Source organism: Acromyrmex echinatior, chromosome 7 (genome assembly GCF_024713525.1).
Source record: "Acromyrmex echinatior isolate Ae372 chromosome 7, ASM2471352v2, whole genome shotgun sequence".
NCBI classification, from domain to species: Eukaryota; Metazoa; Arthropoda; class Insecta; order Hymenoptera; family Formicidae; genus Acromyrmex; species Acromyrmex echinatior.
This window is the reverse complement of record NC_141858.1, coordinates 9,104,220-9,119,331: the sequence shown is the minus strand read 5'-3', so window position 1 is coordinate 9,119,331 and position 15,112 is coordinate 9,104,220. Positions and strand designations below refer to the sequence as shown.

Sequence of the window (15,112 nt, the reverse complement as noted above, 5' to 3'; positions counted from 1 at the left end):
GATTCCAACTTAATGTAACTCTGCGTCTTAAGAATATTATTAATTTTACTGAAGATGGCCAGATTGTGGCCGAAACGTTTAATGTTTTTATTGTAATTCGTAATGCAAAAATAATTAAATATCACTAACTACATCTTGTGCTGTGGTTCTTTATGCTCTTTTTTTTCATATATATATATATATATATATATATATATATATATATATATATCTACAATAATATACATTAATATAAATAAATACCTTTGAATTGATGTCAACTTTTTCTTTACCAGTTTGGCACTAATTTGAGAATTATTTTTACAATTTAGAAGCATAATACATGGATTTAGGCTTTTATTTTCCATTTCATGCAGACGGTTCAACAACTAAAAAAATTCGTATCTATAGTTGGTAACAATAATTATTTTAATTACTTTAAACTTAATATTATATTTAAATCTTCTTACCAGTTCTAATGTTTCTATGACTATGTCTATATCACCTTGGCACAGAAAAATATTACTTTTTAGCCACAGAATTCTCAGTAATGTGTATAAATTTTCTTCATTTAGAAGATCCTGCCTAACACTTGCGAATATTATATGTCCTAATTCCTCTGCTGGCATTCCAGTACCAAGTTTATCTAATCTACAATTTTGATTTTATATTTATATATATATATATTAGGTGTTGGAATTAATTTGTAGCGTTTTACAAGTGATGGGAAGTACTTTCATTAATGTATTTTTTAATGCTCATGTGAAATAAATAACATTCTTTCATTAAAAAACGCTACGAATTAATTCCAACACCTAATATATTTTTATCAATTAAAGAAAAAATTATTGAAATCTTACGTTGGACTTGGCATTGTGTCTGGTTTATTATCTAGCCATCTGTCTGTATGAAGTTCACCAAATAATAATGTCGTTTCGGTATCTAATTTCAGAATTTTGTCATTGGCATCTTCATCAAATGGTGATAAATGTGGAATATGTTGTCTAAAAAAAAATTTTAATTTAAATTTTTTGCTTTTAATAAAATAAATTAAAAATTAAAATCAATCCCTATATACTTAGGCTGCTTTCGAAAACATCACCTGAGTACTCCACGTATCGTTTTATCCTTGTTGTTCACCCAATGTTAAACAAGGATAAGATGATACACAAAGGCACCCAGGTGGTTTCCGAACATCCTACCTCATAAAGACATATGCTTGTAGATAAATATCTGACATTCCTTTCGGCCATTCTCGATTCCATTTAGTACATAAAAATTCTGCAAATTTCGTGATAATTATCATTAAATTGCTTTTACTGCTATGTTGATTTATAAATGCGTCCACATCGGCAATTTCAGTTTCTGTTCCAAAGTATTTTTGTGGTTGACTGTACAAATATAAAGTCGCAGATTAATAATTAACATTAGTACAATACTATTATTATATCAAAGGTTTAATTATAGACAAACACCTTGTGTCAGGACTTGGCGATTTAGAACTTTCCGAGCATTTAAGAGTTTCCACATTTTTATTATTCTCCCGATTCGCAAATAATTGGTACATATCCATAGTGTCCATGGAATCATCTAGATTTTTAGTAGCATCATCTTTAGTCAATCTTACCGTATCGGGTCTACAAAAAAAGATTAAGGAAATTATATTTTATACTTTCAAACTAATTACATATAAGTCATTATTTAATATACATACAATAGAGTACTAGGAAATAATCTTCTAAGTGTTTCCTCTAATTGAACATCGTCCCTCTCTGCTTCCCTTCTGTTTGGTCCTCTTACTCTCGCGGATCGCCTCATGCTGCTGCAACTCCAGGCCCATTGTTGCAGAAAACATAATGCACTTCTGCGTCTTTTCTTCACCTTCTGTCCTTCTTCCTTCCCATCCCCAGTTTTCTCGGAATGAGTTTTATCGTCTACCTTACACATTGCATCGTTTGCTTTCTCAGTACCTTTCTCAGAAGCTTTATCACTTGATTTATCACTTTCCTTATCACTACATTTCTCATTAGGTACTCCATTATCTATGCAATAAATATCATCTGTGACTTTGTCGCTCTCTAACTTGTCGATATTTGCATCTGCTTCAGAATGCATTTGTTCCTCTAATTCTATGTTTTTTGTTTCAGTTTGTTCTTCACTTTGTAAACCATCTATGTCAGACATTCTCAACGGATCTTCCTCTTCGACTATTTGCACATCGCTTGAGCAAGATTTTTTGTCGTCTTCGATTTCAATTTCCATTACTGTGTCTGTATTAAAAACTTGATTGTCGTCCGATATCTCGCAATCTTCTGTTTCAATTTTAATAGGTTTGATATCAGTCTCTCCATTCGAAATCAAGTCATTTTGTTGATCTATTTCCATTATACTTACACTACTTTCTACAGTTTCTATTTCATTACTCGCTGAATTCTTATCATCAGGTTTTTGAATTGGTAATACTACTTTACTAACAAAATTCAAATTATTATCAGTAATATATCTATGCATGTCTAATAGACTTTCTCCGAGAGCCAACCATGTGCAGCTCGTTAAAGGCATTCTTAAAATCAATTCTGGTAAGGGTTTTGGTGTAAATTCTGCTTTGCAAACTTCCACCCACTTTCTAGAAACTTCCTTCGCTTCTGCTAATAATTTGTCAGCCAATACATGATCATATTCAGTATACAAAGGTGGATCCATCTGCCAGTCGCTATTATACAGCTTATAACATTCTTCCATACATGGAATGTCTTTAAATATCTTGTCACGAAAAGCCAGACCCTTCACGTAATTAGGATCCCTTTCCAATGCCACCGAAATATATAACAGACAATTCATATAATCAGGAACGGCATATAAGGCAGTTATGAGATTGTCCAAGCATGGCCAGTGATTAATATTGCATTTTAGACCTTGCTTGAATGCCGAGCAAGCTAATTCCAAGTTGGAAATCTTCATAGCTAATGTGCCGATCCTATGCCACAACGTTACATCGGAATCGTCCAAATTTGCAGCTTCCCAATAATTCTCCACAGCTTCCTCATAATTCTCACAAGCCGCTTGAATGGCGCCAATGTTCTTGAAGCAGGAATATTTCAAGGACAACATTGGTCTGGACCTGCCATCTGGTACTTCAGGCTTTTCCACTCCGTCCAACAGTTCAGTCTCTAGGAGATCTTTGAAGATGACCAGTGCTTCCTCACGTTTGTTCTCTTTTAACAATTCCAAGGCTTTGTTGTATTCTGTCAGTGCTATTTGTTCCTGAAAGAAGAAATTGTTTCACATTTTAACACACATATCAATATAATATTTAAAATTCCTCCAAATTTCAATTTAAATATCTGATACTTTTATTATCGCTAACTTTATGGTTCTCAGTATGTATTAAAGACTGAAAGATTTAAATTTGTTCAATCAAAACAAAAGGAACTAAAATTTCTTCGTCCTCATTAAATTTTTAATCTTCAATCTTAGGTTTCAATGTGTTTCCAATCTAAAACACTTTTATGATATTTTATGTTGATTTTGGACATGATGTTATCTAAATAAGAACATTTCCAGAACACCTCTTGGATAAAATGTAGTGTAGATAATTTAAAGTGTATTTCACTGAAGAATGATTATCTGTTAAACACAAAGTAATAGTAACATTACATTGTCTAATTTCTACTCAATAATGTAAATGTAATCTAACATGTTCTACGTTATAGTTACATTGTTCAGTAGGAAATTATAATATTAATATAATATTATTACTTTGTGTTACACACACACACACACACACACACACACAAGTTGTATTCCACCTGGTGTTGAATAGAGATCTCTGGGCAATCTTCAAACGTTAGTTACTCACGCTGGATAATCAATGCAAGGATGCATTGTAAATTAATGTTATCGATAATGATACGAAACAACAGAGAAGCGTCGAAAAATTCATATTTGTATGCTTCTTTTAGGTTATATGATAATGCAAATAGATACGTTGCCCTACCTGCGCCTCCTTCGTAATCGTGGGTAAATCCTCTTCCTCGCTTTCCTCACTTGACTCTTCGTTGAGTGCCGAAATTTTGATCATCCTGCCGAGTTCGCGTAGTATCAGCTACATACAAAACGTCAACAAAACAACCGGTTTTTTAACACGCCGCCATGCCATCGGACTGATCGAGCCAAGCGCCAAGCATTCGTGAAATGTCGTGGATGTAGACAGTAGACAGATGCAGATGAGATCGTTTAGTGATCGAAAGAGATAATCCAGGTAGCGATCAAGTGTACACAAAATCTGAGTCGTTTGCTCGATCACACCTTATTTTTTCTGCTTTTTTCTTGTAGTCTTACTGCACGTGTATCCAGTCCTCCATGAAACGGAAAGAAAATATGATTTAAATAAGAAAGATGAATTTAATTATATTTGATTCGTGTCGAGTGCAGGCGAGTGCAATACGAAACGAGCGCAATGAATCATCTGCAATTCCGATTTCGAAAGTCAGGTATCTCGCATGCGGCGAGAGGAACTGAGAGGAATGATTGAACTTTTAACTTGCCTTATCTCGTTTGTCGTCCCGCACGTTACAAATAAAATGTTATGTCGCACGCAGCGGTCGGGTTGCACCAACCGTATGCTCGGTATGCTGTTAATCACATCTTAGTTATTTCGCTTTTGTTTTCAGTACGGGCGCGTATTCGGTGATGTTTCGCGAAGAATGGCAATAATCAAAAAGATCTTGCATGAGAGGATGTTGTGTGTTGAGGTAAGCATGCATAATTACGCTATTTCATTACCAGTCTCGGCGAACATTCTATGTACGCTGGAGGACTGCATCAGATATTGCAGATTGCGTTTTATGAAATATGCTGATGGAAAGTTATTAGGAAACACTATGCCCAGCGCTAAGATGAGCGTAGCGACACATACAACGTGAGCGTTTGACTTCAGTACTGTAAGATATCAGATCGAAACTGTAGAAGTCAAACTTATAAAAAAAAAGTGTATAAAGAACTTGAATTCCCTTGTTAATACAGGAGTATACGTACAGAGAAACGATTAGTCAACGCAGCTAAAATGTGTCCTTATAGGGATAGCACAGATGTCTGTATGTCCTTTGAACATCCTAAGGACATCCCCAGGATAAGAAGGGAGTATCCTAAGAGTATCCTGGATAAAATGTATTATTAGGATAATTGTTGCTGTCAAAGTTCACTTTATTATCTACTATTTATAAAATGCTGCAACAAAACATATTTGCAGCTAAAGTAAAATAATGTTTAGCTAAATATATTTATTAAGTAATTCCTTTTTTACAACAGAAATTAATAATATTTGCAGCAAGATTAAGAATATTAGCTAACATATATTATTCTTTGCTACTATTTGATCATTCCAGCTATCAAATTTGAGTACTTTTACAAGAGTACTTTTATATTAGTTACTGCGTTTAAAAATATATTGATACATAGAAAACAATGTTGTATTAACAGCATTTGCCAACAATATCTATTCAAGTCTTGCTCATTCCTTTTTTTTAAACAAGAGAACGATGGTGTATTTGTTGCATTAATACTGTAAATTAATAAAATTATTTTCAATTAGATGCTGTTAATTTAACATTATTTCTCTTCTTTGTAGTATTAAAAGTCTATAATTCACATATATCTATATTATACATTTCAATGCTACATTTCAGTATATTTTTAAAACTGCCAATAATTACCAGATCTATATTGCAAGATGAAACGTGCTTATTTAATGAGACAAACAAGAAGGATTTTGTACACGTATAAGCAGTCCAATTCAATCTCCAGTCATTCGTTTCATCTCGCTAAATCAAACATATATCAGAGATCTGGATAAAAAATAAAAAAATTATAACAAAACATTATCAATTTATGTTGTGTATTGTAATAAAAATAGAAGACATACATAAAAAAGGCTTATTATATTATATACATATATTATATTAGCTTATAAAGGATCCATAATACATGAAATAAACTTTTAATGCAGATTCAGTAAACCACAGTTACATGTGATGTACCTGTTAATTGTAATTTCGTATTACAATGAACAATATAATTGTAATGTAACACACGTATTATATTACAATTAATCGTACTAAAAAGTAAATCGAAATCGGAAATAAACTGTGATAGATGCAATGAGCACGTCACCCAATGTCGTAAAAACGATATTATGCGTAGACAGCGCAGGCAACCGGCAGCGTCCCAGAAACAATTGCAAATGGAATGCTCAATTACACGGCTAAGATAGTGAGGAATGACTGCCCCACTTACTTAGCTACTCGTGTTAAGTACGCTTTTAATTTTAACTAATAAAGTTGGATGTCGGCACCAAATGTATTTTATCTTCAGTAGTTAACTTTTAGCAATAACAAAGTTTGAACCAGCAATTGATATTAAATTGAGCTTTGGCAGCAACAACGTTAGTCCCTATTAGAAGAGTACATTTTAGCTGTCACAGCTATATTTTAGTTGCGTTGGCTAATTTTTTTTCTGCGTGCACACGCAATGCTCCGAATGTATCACGAGCCAGTATCATTTCTCCAAAAATGCATAAGAGAAGGGATGACACATTGGAGATAAAGCAATGTCTAATGCGAGCGATGCGAATATTCGAAATAGAAGAACGGTTTTTCCTACGGTATCGTATTAAGAATCTGGAAGTCACTGCATCGCATATACATTTTCCACGCGTTAAGTTCCTCATTATCGAACCAATTAATATTCATGCCGGTCGGAGCGCGGTTCTTCGATTATCAGTGTAAGTGTGAAGTATGAACTGAATAAAGTCTTAGTCTCAATCTATATATGTTCAAGAACAATTATTAATTTGAATATCCTGAACACTATTCTTACGGATTCATATCTTACAGTACTATTGATATATGTATAGTATATTCAGAAATTATGCTCGACAAGATTGGCGTCAACTGTCTACATATTTGGTAGAATTTGCTGACATAGGGCAATCTCGATCAAACTCTGATTAACTCAATCGATAATCAATTAAACTAGCCGAATTGTTTAAAGAAAACTTTCTAATTATATATCCGTTATCCTTAATGTAATCTTTGTTCATATGTTAAATTAATAATTAAAATCAATAATTTTATCTAAATTAATAATTTTATCTTGTTGAAATTGCAAATATTATTTGATAAGCTGGATAAATGGAATTCAATTAAAGCCATTTATATTGTGATAATAAAACTGATAGTAAAAACCGAGCAGTCATCTTATAAATGAAAATATTCATTATTATAAATAAGGATAATTTTTTCTGTAAGTTTGCTATCGGGAGATTCAATATGTCATATATTCTGTTTTGTAAAATTTAATTTGATTGTTTTGGATCATACTTGATGACAAATTCGCATTAAAAATCCACGTTTTTTTTTGTAAATTATCATTAGCAACGCAAATTAAATTACGCATACAATTACGTTAGAAACATAAGATTTAAAATGTGTGGAACATATTATCTATTATAATATTTGATTAAATAATTACGAATACTTTCATCGTATACATTATGACTACAATGATGTCACAATTTCTTTTGAAAGTTACACAAATGATTGTCTCATTTCATTTTCTTACAATAAATTTTACATATGATAGGATTTCAATAAAAATAAAAACCTCGGTTCATATAAACACGTAGTTACATTATTACAAATCGCAGTAAATAATAAAAAATTTCTTTGTTGATAGTAGAGTTTAATGTAAAAATGGAAGAAATTATTATGTATAATAATAATAATAATGTTACTATTATTGAACTATTATTGAAAATGACGCAAATAACTAACAGTCTTTAATGAGAATGTTGTATACAATAAACATTGTTAAATTACAGAAGAGGTAAGATTGCACGTATAAAAAAACATGACAACGATATTTAACTTCATTATATGAATTCTGTAACTTCTGAAGTTATACAAGTGATAATAAATAGTGAGATGTAAAAACAATAATTTAAAATTTTAACATTCAACAAAGCATCCTTACCATTAACTGTATTCTAACAAGATGTGTAAAGTATATTACAATTCTTGGCACTTTAAATCACCTTATAAATAAATTCCCTTATTACATAATAGAAAACTCACGTTTAATAAATGTAAAAAATCAAGATAGATTTCAAAAATTATAAATGATAATTTTTTATACTGTTTCAGTTTCTGTATTAATAATATAAATTGACATAAATATGTACATCGCAGGAGACCAGTTGAGAGATGATACGCGAACCATAGATACAAAAAGTTTGCTTGGTTCTGCAATTAAAAAATACAATAATATTATAATAAAATCACCTTCTCCGATTTATAATAGATTTAACCAAGATTGGCGTATAGGTGAGCATCTGATCTAAAAATAAATAAAATATCGTTTTCTTCATATAATAAAATTTTTTAGAAGTAAGTTCAAAGTAACATAACTATTTCTCTTTTATAGAACCTACAATGAAACATTATTGGACTGCATCCTTTTTATTACCAGTCGGATCTATTCTTATTCTTGCAATGGTTGTTTTGCTAATGGTAATGACTACTATAAATTTATTGTAATCATGATCGTTTTTTATTAATGAAATTTGAAATTTTAAATGACAATTATAGGTATTGTTCAAACGATGTCCTCATATAATAGCCGCGATTGTTACTGCAATGCTCACTATCATTATCTTATTAACAATTATATTGTCACTTAATCGTGATCCAGTTTATATTTAATACATTTATATCAAATAATTGCATATACTGTTACATAAATCTTTCTTCCATATGTACATTGAACTGTTTATAATTAATAATATATACAAAAATTTTTGTAACAATTATACATATTGAATAAATAGACGTTACTTACTACTAGGACTGCTCATTCATCATTTTCATTTTAATCATGTCTTCTGAAACACGTTTTACCGTTTCCAGATACTTTTCCAAAGTTGCATCTAATCTTTCGTAGCTCTAAAATATAGATCTCAGCATATATCGAGTTGTGATGTTAATATATAAATATATATTTTTACAGATATATATTAAAAATATATATACTTTACCTCTGTATGAGCTGAGTCATTTTTCAAGTGCCGTAATTCACTTAATAATACTTCTATAGTATTAAGCGGTAACCAAACAGGTGGCGCGGTAGCTACTAATGGTGTTTCAAGACCAAAATGTTCTTTACCGCTACCTAATACCGCGTTAATGTAATCTACCGCTAAGTCGCTGGCTTCCACTAGTCGACCAGTATTTAGCATAAGACGGAGAAGCTCTGACGCATTTCGCTTCTACAATATTTTGATGTAAATAGAATATTTTATCAACATAGAAAATTATGACTGTGTACAACCAGCGTGCGCACAACATGCATATGAGAGAAATCATCACGCTTGGCCACGAGCAATAGGACTGAGAAGGAGGAGGAAAAGGAAGAGGAGGAGAGGAGGAGGAGGAGAAATATTAATAAATACTATAAATTTGATCAACTACTTACTTTATAAGATATTAATAACCATTGTGGTAAAAAAGCTCCATCTTGCAGTAATTTTTGTGCAACGGCCTTATGTAGTTCGCAGTTATCACTCTTCTCGTGCTTCAATGTGAAGTACTCTAACAATCTCCAAGCAGTATTTGTAATGGTTGTATTAGATATTCCGATATCTAAAGAATAATTATTGTTATATATATAGAGCTTTTGGAAAAAATATCATTCTGTAATAGTTTGCAAAATTATAATACAATTATGCATACCGAATATATCATTTTGTATTAGCCAGTCCCAGGCGTTTGGATCCTCGCGTTGACTCAATTTGATGCATTGAGAGGTCAAACTTTTGAGTACAGAAGCTTTACTAATTTTAAATACATCACATAAATGTAACGCTGTTGCGTACAAGCCAATGCTACATAAAGTGACGATAAGTTCGGAAAGTTCTGAAATATATGAACATATATATAATAAAATTTCGGTCGATTTCTTCATAAAAACAAATTACACAGTTAAGAGACATTTACCAGTATGTGCAACTATATGCATTTCCGAATTTACTTTCGATATTTTTAATCTTGCATCTACTATATAATATTCCTTTTTGATATCATCCAGTTCGAGTACTTCGACTTGTTTTTTTATCTTATAATGCAAAACCTCTTTTCCATCAATATCTCTTTTCTTTTGTGGATTCGACGAGTTCATTTCGCTAGAGATACTCTGATCAATTACAGGCCTTACGATCCACCTGTACTTTTCACTTACATGATGTAAAGCATTAATACACGCTAATAGACATTGTGCTTGCTTCGCTATAATCGGTGCAGAGTGAGGCTCTTGACTCAAACGCATAGCTTGTTCGTACATTATGGATGCGGCTGTAAAAATATAATAAAAGTTTATAGCTGATAATATGTGTACATGTCTGCTACAGAAAAAGAAGCTTACCTTTCCGCATGTTTTGCTTATTGACATGAAAACTATATAGAAAATTATAATAATTGTTTTCCATAAGATCAACGCTTCTGGCTCTGCCTTCTACTATTCTTTCGAGATCCTCGTACATATCGATATAAGGAAAAGAAATTAAATCTATTAACAATTTTTTTTCGAACAACGTAACGACCAATTGCCGTAAGCAGTCCACTCTGCGTATGGGATCTGGATTCGCGTTCAAGCAATGATAAGCTTCCGCGTGATGACCCAGACTTAAATGTTGTGCGAATATTATGGAATGAAGTGTCGGCAAATTCGGATCATCTGCGTCGGCGTTTGTTATGGCCGTTTCAGCGATCTCTATGATACAGTCGGATGCATTGTGCTCGTCAAATAATTTGATAACTTTCAGATAATAATAAACCAAATCCCTATTTCTCGATGTCACGTTAGAATTGAGTAAGGCTTCTACTAGAAACGGATCAGTCAATATTCCGTCGGAAGCACGAAGAAAATGATCGCATGCCTTTTGCATCTCTCCCATTTCTAATAAGGCAACCGCTAATATAAATTTCCTCGAAGCGCTATTCCACTCGCACCATGTGTTCAGAAGTCTCACATATTCTTGAACAAGCAGGAATTGGCAACTGGAGAGTAGCCATTCAGGGAAGATAAAATTTCCAGATATCGGCCATCTAATTGCATTGTTCAAGAAAATATATAGAAACAATAAATCTTGAATTATTTGAACTTGACATAAAAGAATCGTTGACCCAAAAATTGTGTCTATCAAAAATTGAAACTGTTATTAAAGGATACATAAGTTGCGCGATAAGCGTCACATGAGTTAGCATACTGTAGTGCCAAGGTATCAGAGTTGTTGGATCCATGTTCGTTTGAGCCATCAAAATATGAGCATGTTTCGCACCGCTGCTATGAATAAACAATTCTAACAGTGAGAGAGATCGATGCTGCCTCTGTCCAACATTAATTCGCGAATCAGCGAGCTTAAGAGTTGAAAGACGTTGAGAACTGGATTCGCTAAAATTTTGTAATCTTCTTTAACATGTCTTGATGTTGCTGCTTAAATATCACTTGGCCAGAAATAAATTTATATTTATTATGATATAAGATAAGACTTACAGTAATGATTGTGAAGGCGTGTATAATGCTGTCGATTCGCATAGCCACGTGACGACATAGTAAGCTTGAGTAAGTACAACGGTTCTCGGTGCTAACGATGATCTTATAGTATGTAAAGATCTCGAATTAAATATCTCAGGACGAAGTAGTATGAGTTGTTGCAGTATCAACAAATCCCTGCAGATAGAAAATCTCAGAAGCGCTATTTGTGTTATAGTTTCTGCTATCATAGCAATTCCTAGCTGACTGCCAAATAGATGATTGACATTCAACAAAAGTTTCGAAGTATCGTGGTCATCCTCAAATTGCAGTTTATTTGGCTGCCCAAGATCATATGTTAAAGCTTCTAACAACATGGCCATGGCTCCTGATATATCTTTAACGTGACTCAGTTTATGACAGAGTTCCGATTGGAAGTCAAAATCCGATAGCTATTTTTAACAGTATATATATATATATATATATATTACATAAGAGTATATTGCATAAAGAAAAATAGAGTAAAAATTAATTAAAATACTTACTGGATCGTCAGGTTCTAATAGTTTTGAGAGCAAATCATCAATTATGATATCTGGACTTCTTAAATGATACAATTCTCTCTCGATTTCCGTTTTAGTTTCTTCAGATAACTGTTCTCCTAACAAGACTAACGCGGACATTAATGTGATTAGATCTTGACATGTGTCTTCATCTTGCGATAGAATCGGCGTTGTCTTGAATCGAGAAATATAGGATTTATTGTTGCAAAGCACTAGATGTTCTAAAGCTTCCATAGGTCTCAGAAACGAGAACGAAGACTTTTTCAATAACACAACGCCATAAACGCTTGGTAGTAGAAGTAGACCTACAGGACGAGTACCGTTGGCGTGGTATTGGACGACGCACGAGTAGAATTTAGACCAACATCGATTAGCGATTTCGAGATAATCTTCATCCATAATCACGTAATCCATCACTTCTGCCTGCATCTCAGCTTCTACAGCCATACATACTCTTTCTTTTAAAACGGCTGGTGAAAAAGTCATATCTGCTACAACATTGGATCTCCTGTAGATGCTCAAAGCTTTCGTGATGTCTGCCAACGAAAACATTCCAGGATGAAAAATGTAATTAATGTATGCCTCTCTTGGATCTAGTCCAGGTTCATCAGTTGCAATATAATCGCTGTCACGCGCTGGTTCTAAAATTGCAGTTTCCCATTCTGGCTTAATGCGGTGCGTTAACGGTAATTGTGCATGTGTCACTGCCATCGCATCCATGTCCGCAGTTCTCCACACTGCCCACAATCTAGTTGGCGTAAATGCAAAATCTACCAAATGTTGCTGTATACAAATAATACAAATTCATTATGCTTTTATAGTAAAATATATAGAAAGAGAAGTATTAATAAAAGTACTCACGTCTGGTGCATATAATGTACATAATCTAATAAACTTGAACATGCCGTTGTCCTGCACAGGCTTCAGAATGCTGAATTCACATCCTGTGCCAAATTTTAAGAAAGTTCCAAGATACAATTCGTCATCATTGCCTAGCGCTTTCCGTAAGACATGACCTTGCGCACCTTGAGATACAACACGATTCTCGGTAGCCGCATCTGTTACAGCTACGCATTGTGTCTTGTTACAAGACCATACACGTAGATTGCCCTCTCGACATAATGCAAACAGATACGTATCGCTACCGTAACTGTGTATAACAAGAGACATAGCCACATAAGCTTCGGTATTACGACCTCTAAAGGCAGTGGCTATACCACTTAAAAATTTGGGCATTATCGAATCTTGTTTCAATTCACTGGTGTGCACGAGGCCTGTAAGTGCATCGAGCCTCAAGAGTAATATAGTGGCTGAACTGTATGCAAGAGCAAACAGTGCCTCTTCCTGTGGCAACATGAGCCATGATGCTGCTGCATGAGGCACTGGGGAGTCTGAAAAAAATTGTTAAGTGAGTGCCTGATAAAATATATTTATTTGGTAGTGACAAAATTGAATTTATTATGTTCCTCTAGCATAATAAATTCAATTTTGTCAAATAAATATATTGAATTTATTAGGATGCTTTCCAGTAAGAGACACAATGTGTAATGATTCATTGTGTGTAACACAATGAATCATTACATCCTCATTTAAACAGAGATGAAATGATTACTGTATCACTGTGTCTCTTGCTAGAAAGCACCAATAATCTGCATGCTTACTTGTGGCTCCAGCGTTAGAAATAATGTGAAATGTATGAGGATCTCTGGCATTTTGTACAGAAGCTTCGCTAAATATAGATTGTACACTGAGATCAGTATATGTTCCCAATAGATTTTCCTTGAAAAAAGCAAATATTAACAAAATAATTTTTTATAACAAGATATACATAAAAATGAGTAATAAAATTCATGCGTACTTGATTATGAATTTTGTCTGGGTGAGAAAAGAAAAGCTTGTGAACACTGGAAACAGTGACAATCAAGATAATGACAGAGTTTACTGTCTCATGAATAGAAATTCCATCTAGAATTGGAGTGTCTGTAAATTTGTATCTCACTCGACAGTTGGCAAGATTAATATCCAAACTATGTTCCACTAATTCAAGTACATCATGGCAAATGCGCCAATAAATAAAGCGATTACGAGTGAAATACTTTGAAGAATCTTTGTATGAGTAGCCACCTGCTCTTTCTGGTACTTTTATATCTTGCAATGTACTTTGGCTTCCACCTAAAAAATAAAAAATAAAAATAAGATTCCTTTTATCTATCTCCCTTCTTAATAAACAATAATACCAACAATAATAATAATACAATTAATTGTTATCGTATATTATACAATTTTTTATAAAATTTTACATAATAGTAACAGCTAATATAATAGTTAATAAATGTGCAATCATATTTTAAAATTATGTAATTTTATCAAAACGCAAATTGACAAAAAGTAAATTGATATACATGTTTGACGTATGTATAAATTTAGAGTCAGTCACGTGTTTACCACTTGATTTATAGCATCAAAAATCTAAAATCAATTTACATAAGAATGGGCAATAAACGGGCAGAGGTTAGACGATACAAAAATGATACTTCGACTTGCGAATGTTACACAATATATTATTCCGCGAGCGTTGTGCTTGCACGTCGCCACGGATAGTTCCTCGAAGCATTTTTATGTGACGTCGTGAGTGAAATTTTAGTTTGCCGGGCGATTGAACTCCGGCTAGAGGAGGTTAGAACACGCTTACCTGTGTTCAGAGTGATCTCTTTCCATTTCTCTGGCAGAGCTTGATCCGGCACGACCTCACGATATCCCAGCGGGAACTCTACCATGTTCCGATGCTTTGCAGAAAGACACTAAAACGAGTTTATCACTTTACATTACAGAAAAAACCGCCGATTTGAGCGGTTATCGAACGGTTTTTGGCGCTCGCCTCGTGTTTCAACTTACGTCATCGACGAAAAATACTATTAAAGGCGATCTCACAAATACAATTGAAAAATATCGTTCGCGCCCTCTCGGCCATGATGTAAGAATATAAG

General features: G+C 33.3%; 3 protein-coding genes across 14 annotated transcripts in view; 1 reads left to right on the top strand and 2 right to left on the bottom strand.

The window, feature by feature from the left end:
• Window positions 1–4,116, bottom strand: part of LOC105154427 (calcineurin-binding protein cabin-1) — a 17,961-nt gene extending 13,845 nt beyond the window's left edge. The window contains exons 1-7 of the mRNA XM_011069941.2: window positions 3,977–4,116; window positions 1,694–3,243; window positions 1,455–1,616; window positions 1,182–1,370; window positions 840–983; window positions 450–630; window positions 244–368 (exon numbers count right to left, since the gene is read on the bottom strand). Of these exons, the coding sequence (XP_011068243.2) occupies window positions 244–368; window positions 450–630; window positions 840–983; window positions 1,182–1,370; window positions 1,455–1,616; window positions 1,694–3,243; window positions 3,977–4,060 (2,435 nt within the window). The 5' untranslated portion in view covers window positions 4,061–4,116. The remainder of the gene's footprint in view (window positions 1–243; window positions 369–449; window positions 631–839; window positions 984–1,181; window positions 1,371–1,454; window positions 1,617–1,693; window positions 3,244–3,976) is intronic.
• Window positions 3,811–8,879, top strand: LOC105154428 (uncharacterized). Of its 12 annotated transcripts, XM_087408192.1 has the most exons (7): window positions 4,099–4,240; window positions 4,315–4,413; window positions 4,653–4,733; window positions 4,848–4,900; window positions 5,005–6,760; window positions 8,226–8,360; window positions 8,461–8,879. In XM_087408192.1, exons 2-5 carry the CDS (start codon window positions 4,378–4,380, stop codon window positions 5,156–5,158), a joined length of 324 nt encoding a protein of 107 aa, XP_087264318.1. In that variant the 5' UTR covers window positions 4,099–4,240; window positions 4,315–4,377; the 3' UTR covers window positions 5,159–6,760; window positions 8,226–8,360; window positions 8,461–8,879. The 12 variants fall into 12 exon arrangements, 11 of the variants coding, with proteins under 11 accessions (XP_087264318.1, XP_087264317.1, XP_087264322.1 ...); XM_087408191.1 differs by lacking the exons at window positions 4,653–4,733; window positions 4,848–4,900; window positions 5,005–6,760 and having other exon boundaries at window positions 4,315–4,472; window positions 8,461–8,546; window positions 8,625–8,879; XM_087408196.1 differs by lacking the exons at window positions 8,226–8,360; window positions 8,461–8,879 and having other exon boundaries at window positions 4,817–4,900; window positions 5,005–5,910.
• Nup160 (nuclear pore complex protein Nup160) lies at window positions 7,318–15,112 on the bottom strand. Its single transcript, XM_011069946.2, has 14 exons — window positions 14,818–15,112; window positions 13,984–14,297; window positions 13,787–13,904; window positions 12,987–13,516; window positions 12,108–12,908; window positions 11,584–12,014; window positions 11,260–11,481; window positions 10,453–11,135; window positions 10,029–10,382; window positions 9,765–9,947; window positions 9,508–9,674; window positions 9,071–9,301; window positions 8,875–8,978; window positions 7,318–8,279 (listed from the first exon to the last, which is right to left on the bottom strand). The coding sequence occupies exons 1-13, from the start codon at window positions 14,900–14,902 to the stop codon at window positions 8,877–8,879; spliced, it is 4,221 nt and encodes a 1,406-aa protein (XP_011068248.1). The 5' UTR covers window positions 14,903–15,112; the 3' UTR covers window positions 7,318–8,279; window positions 8,875–8,876.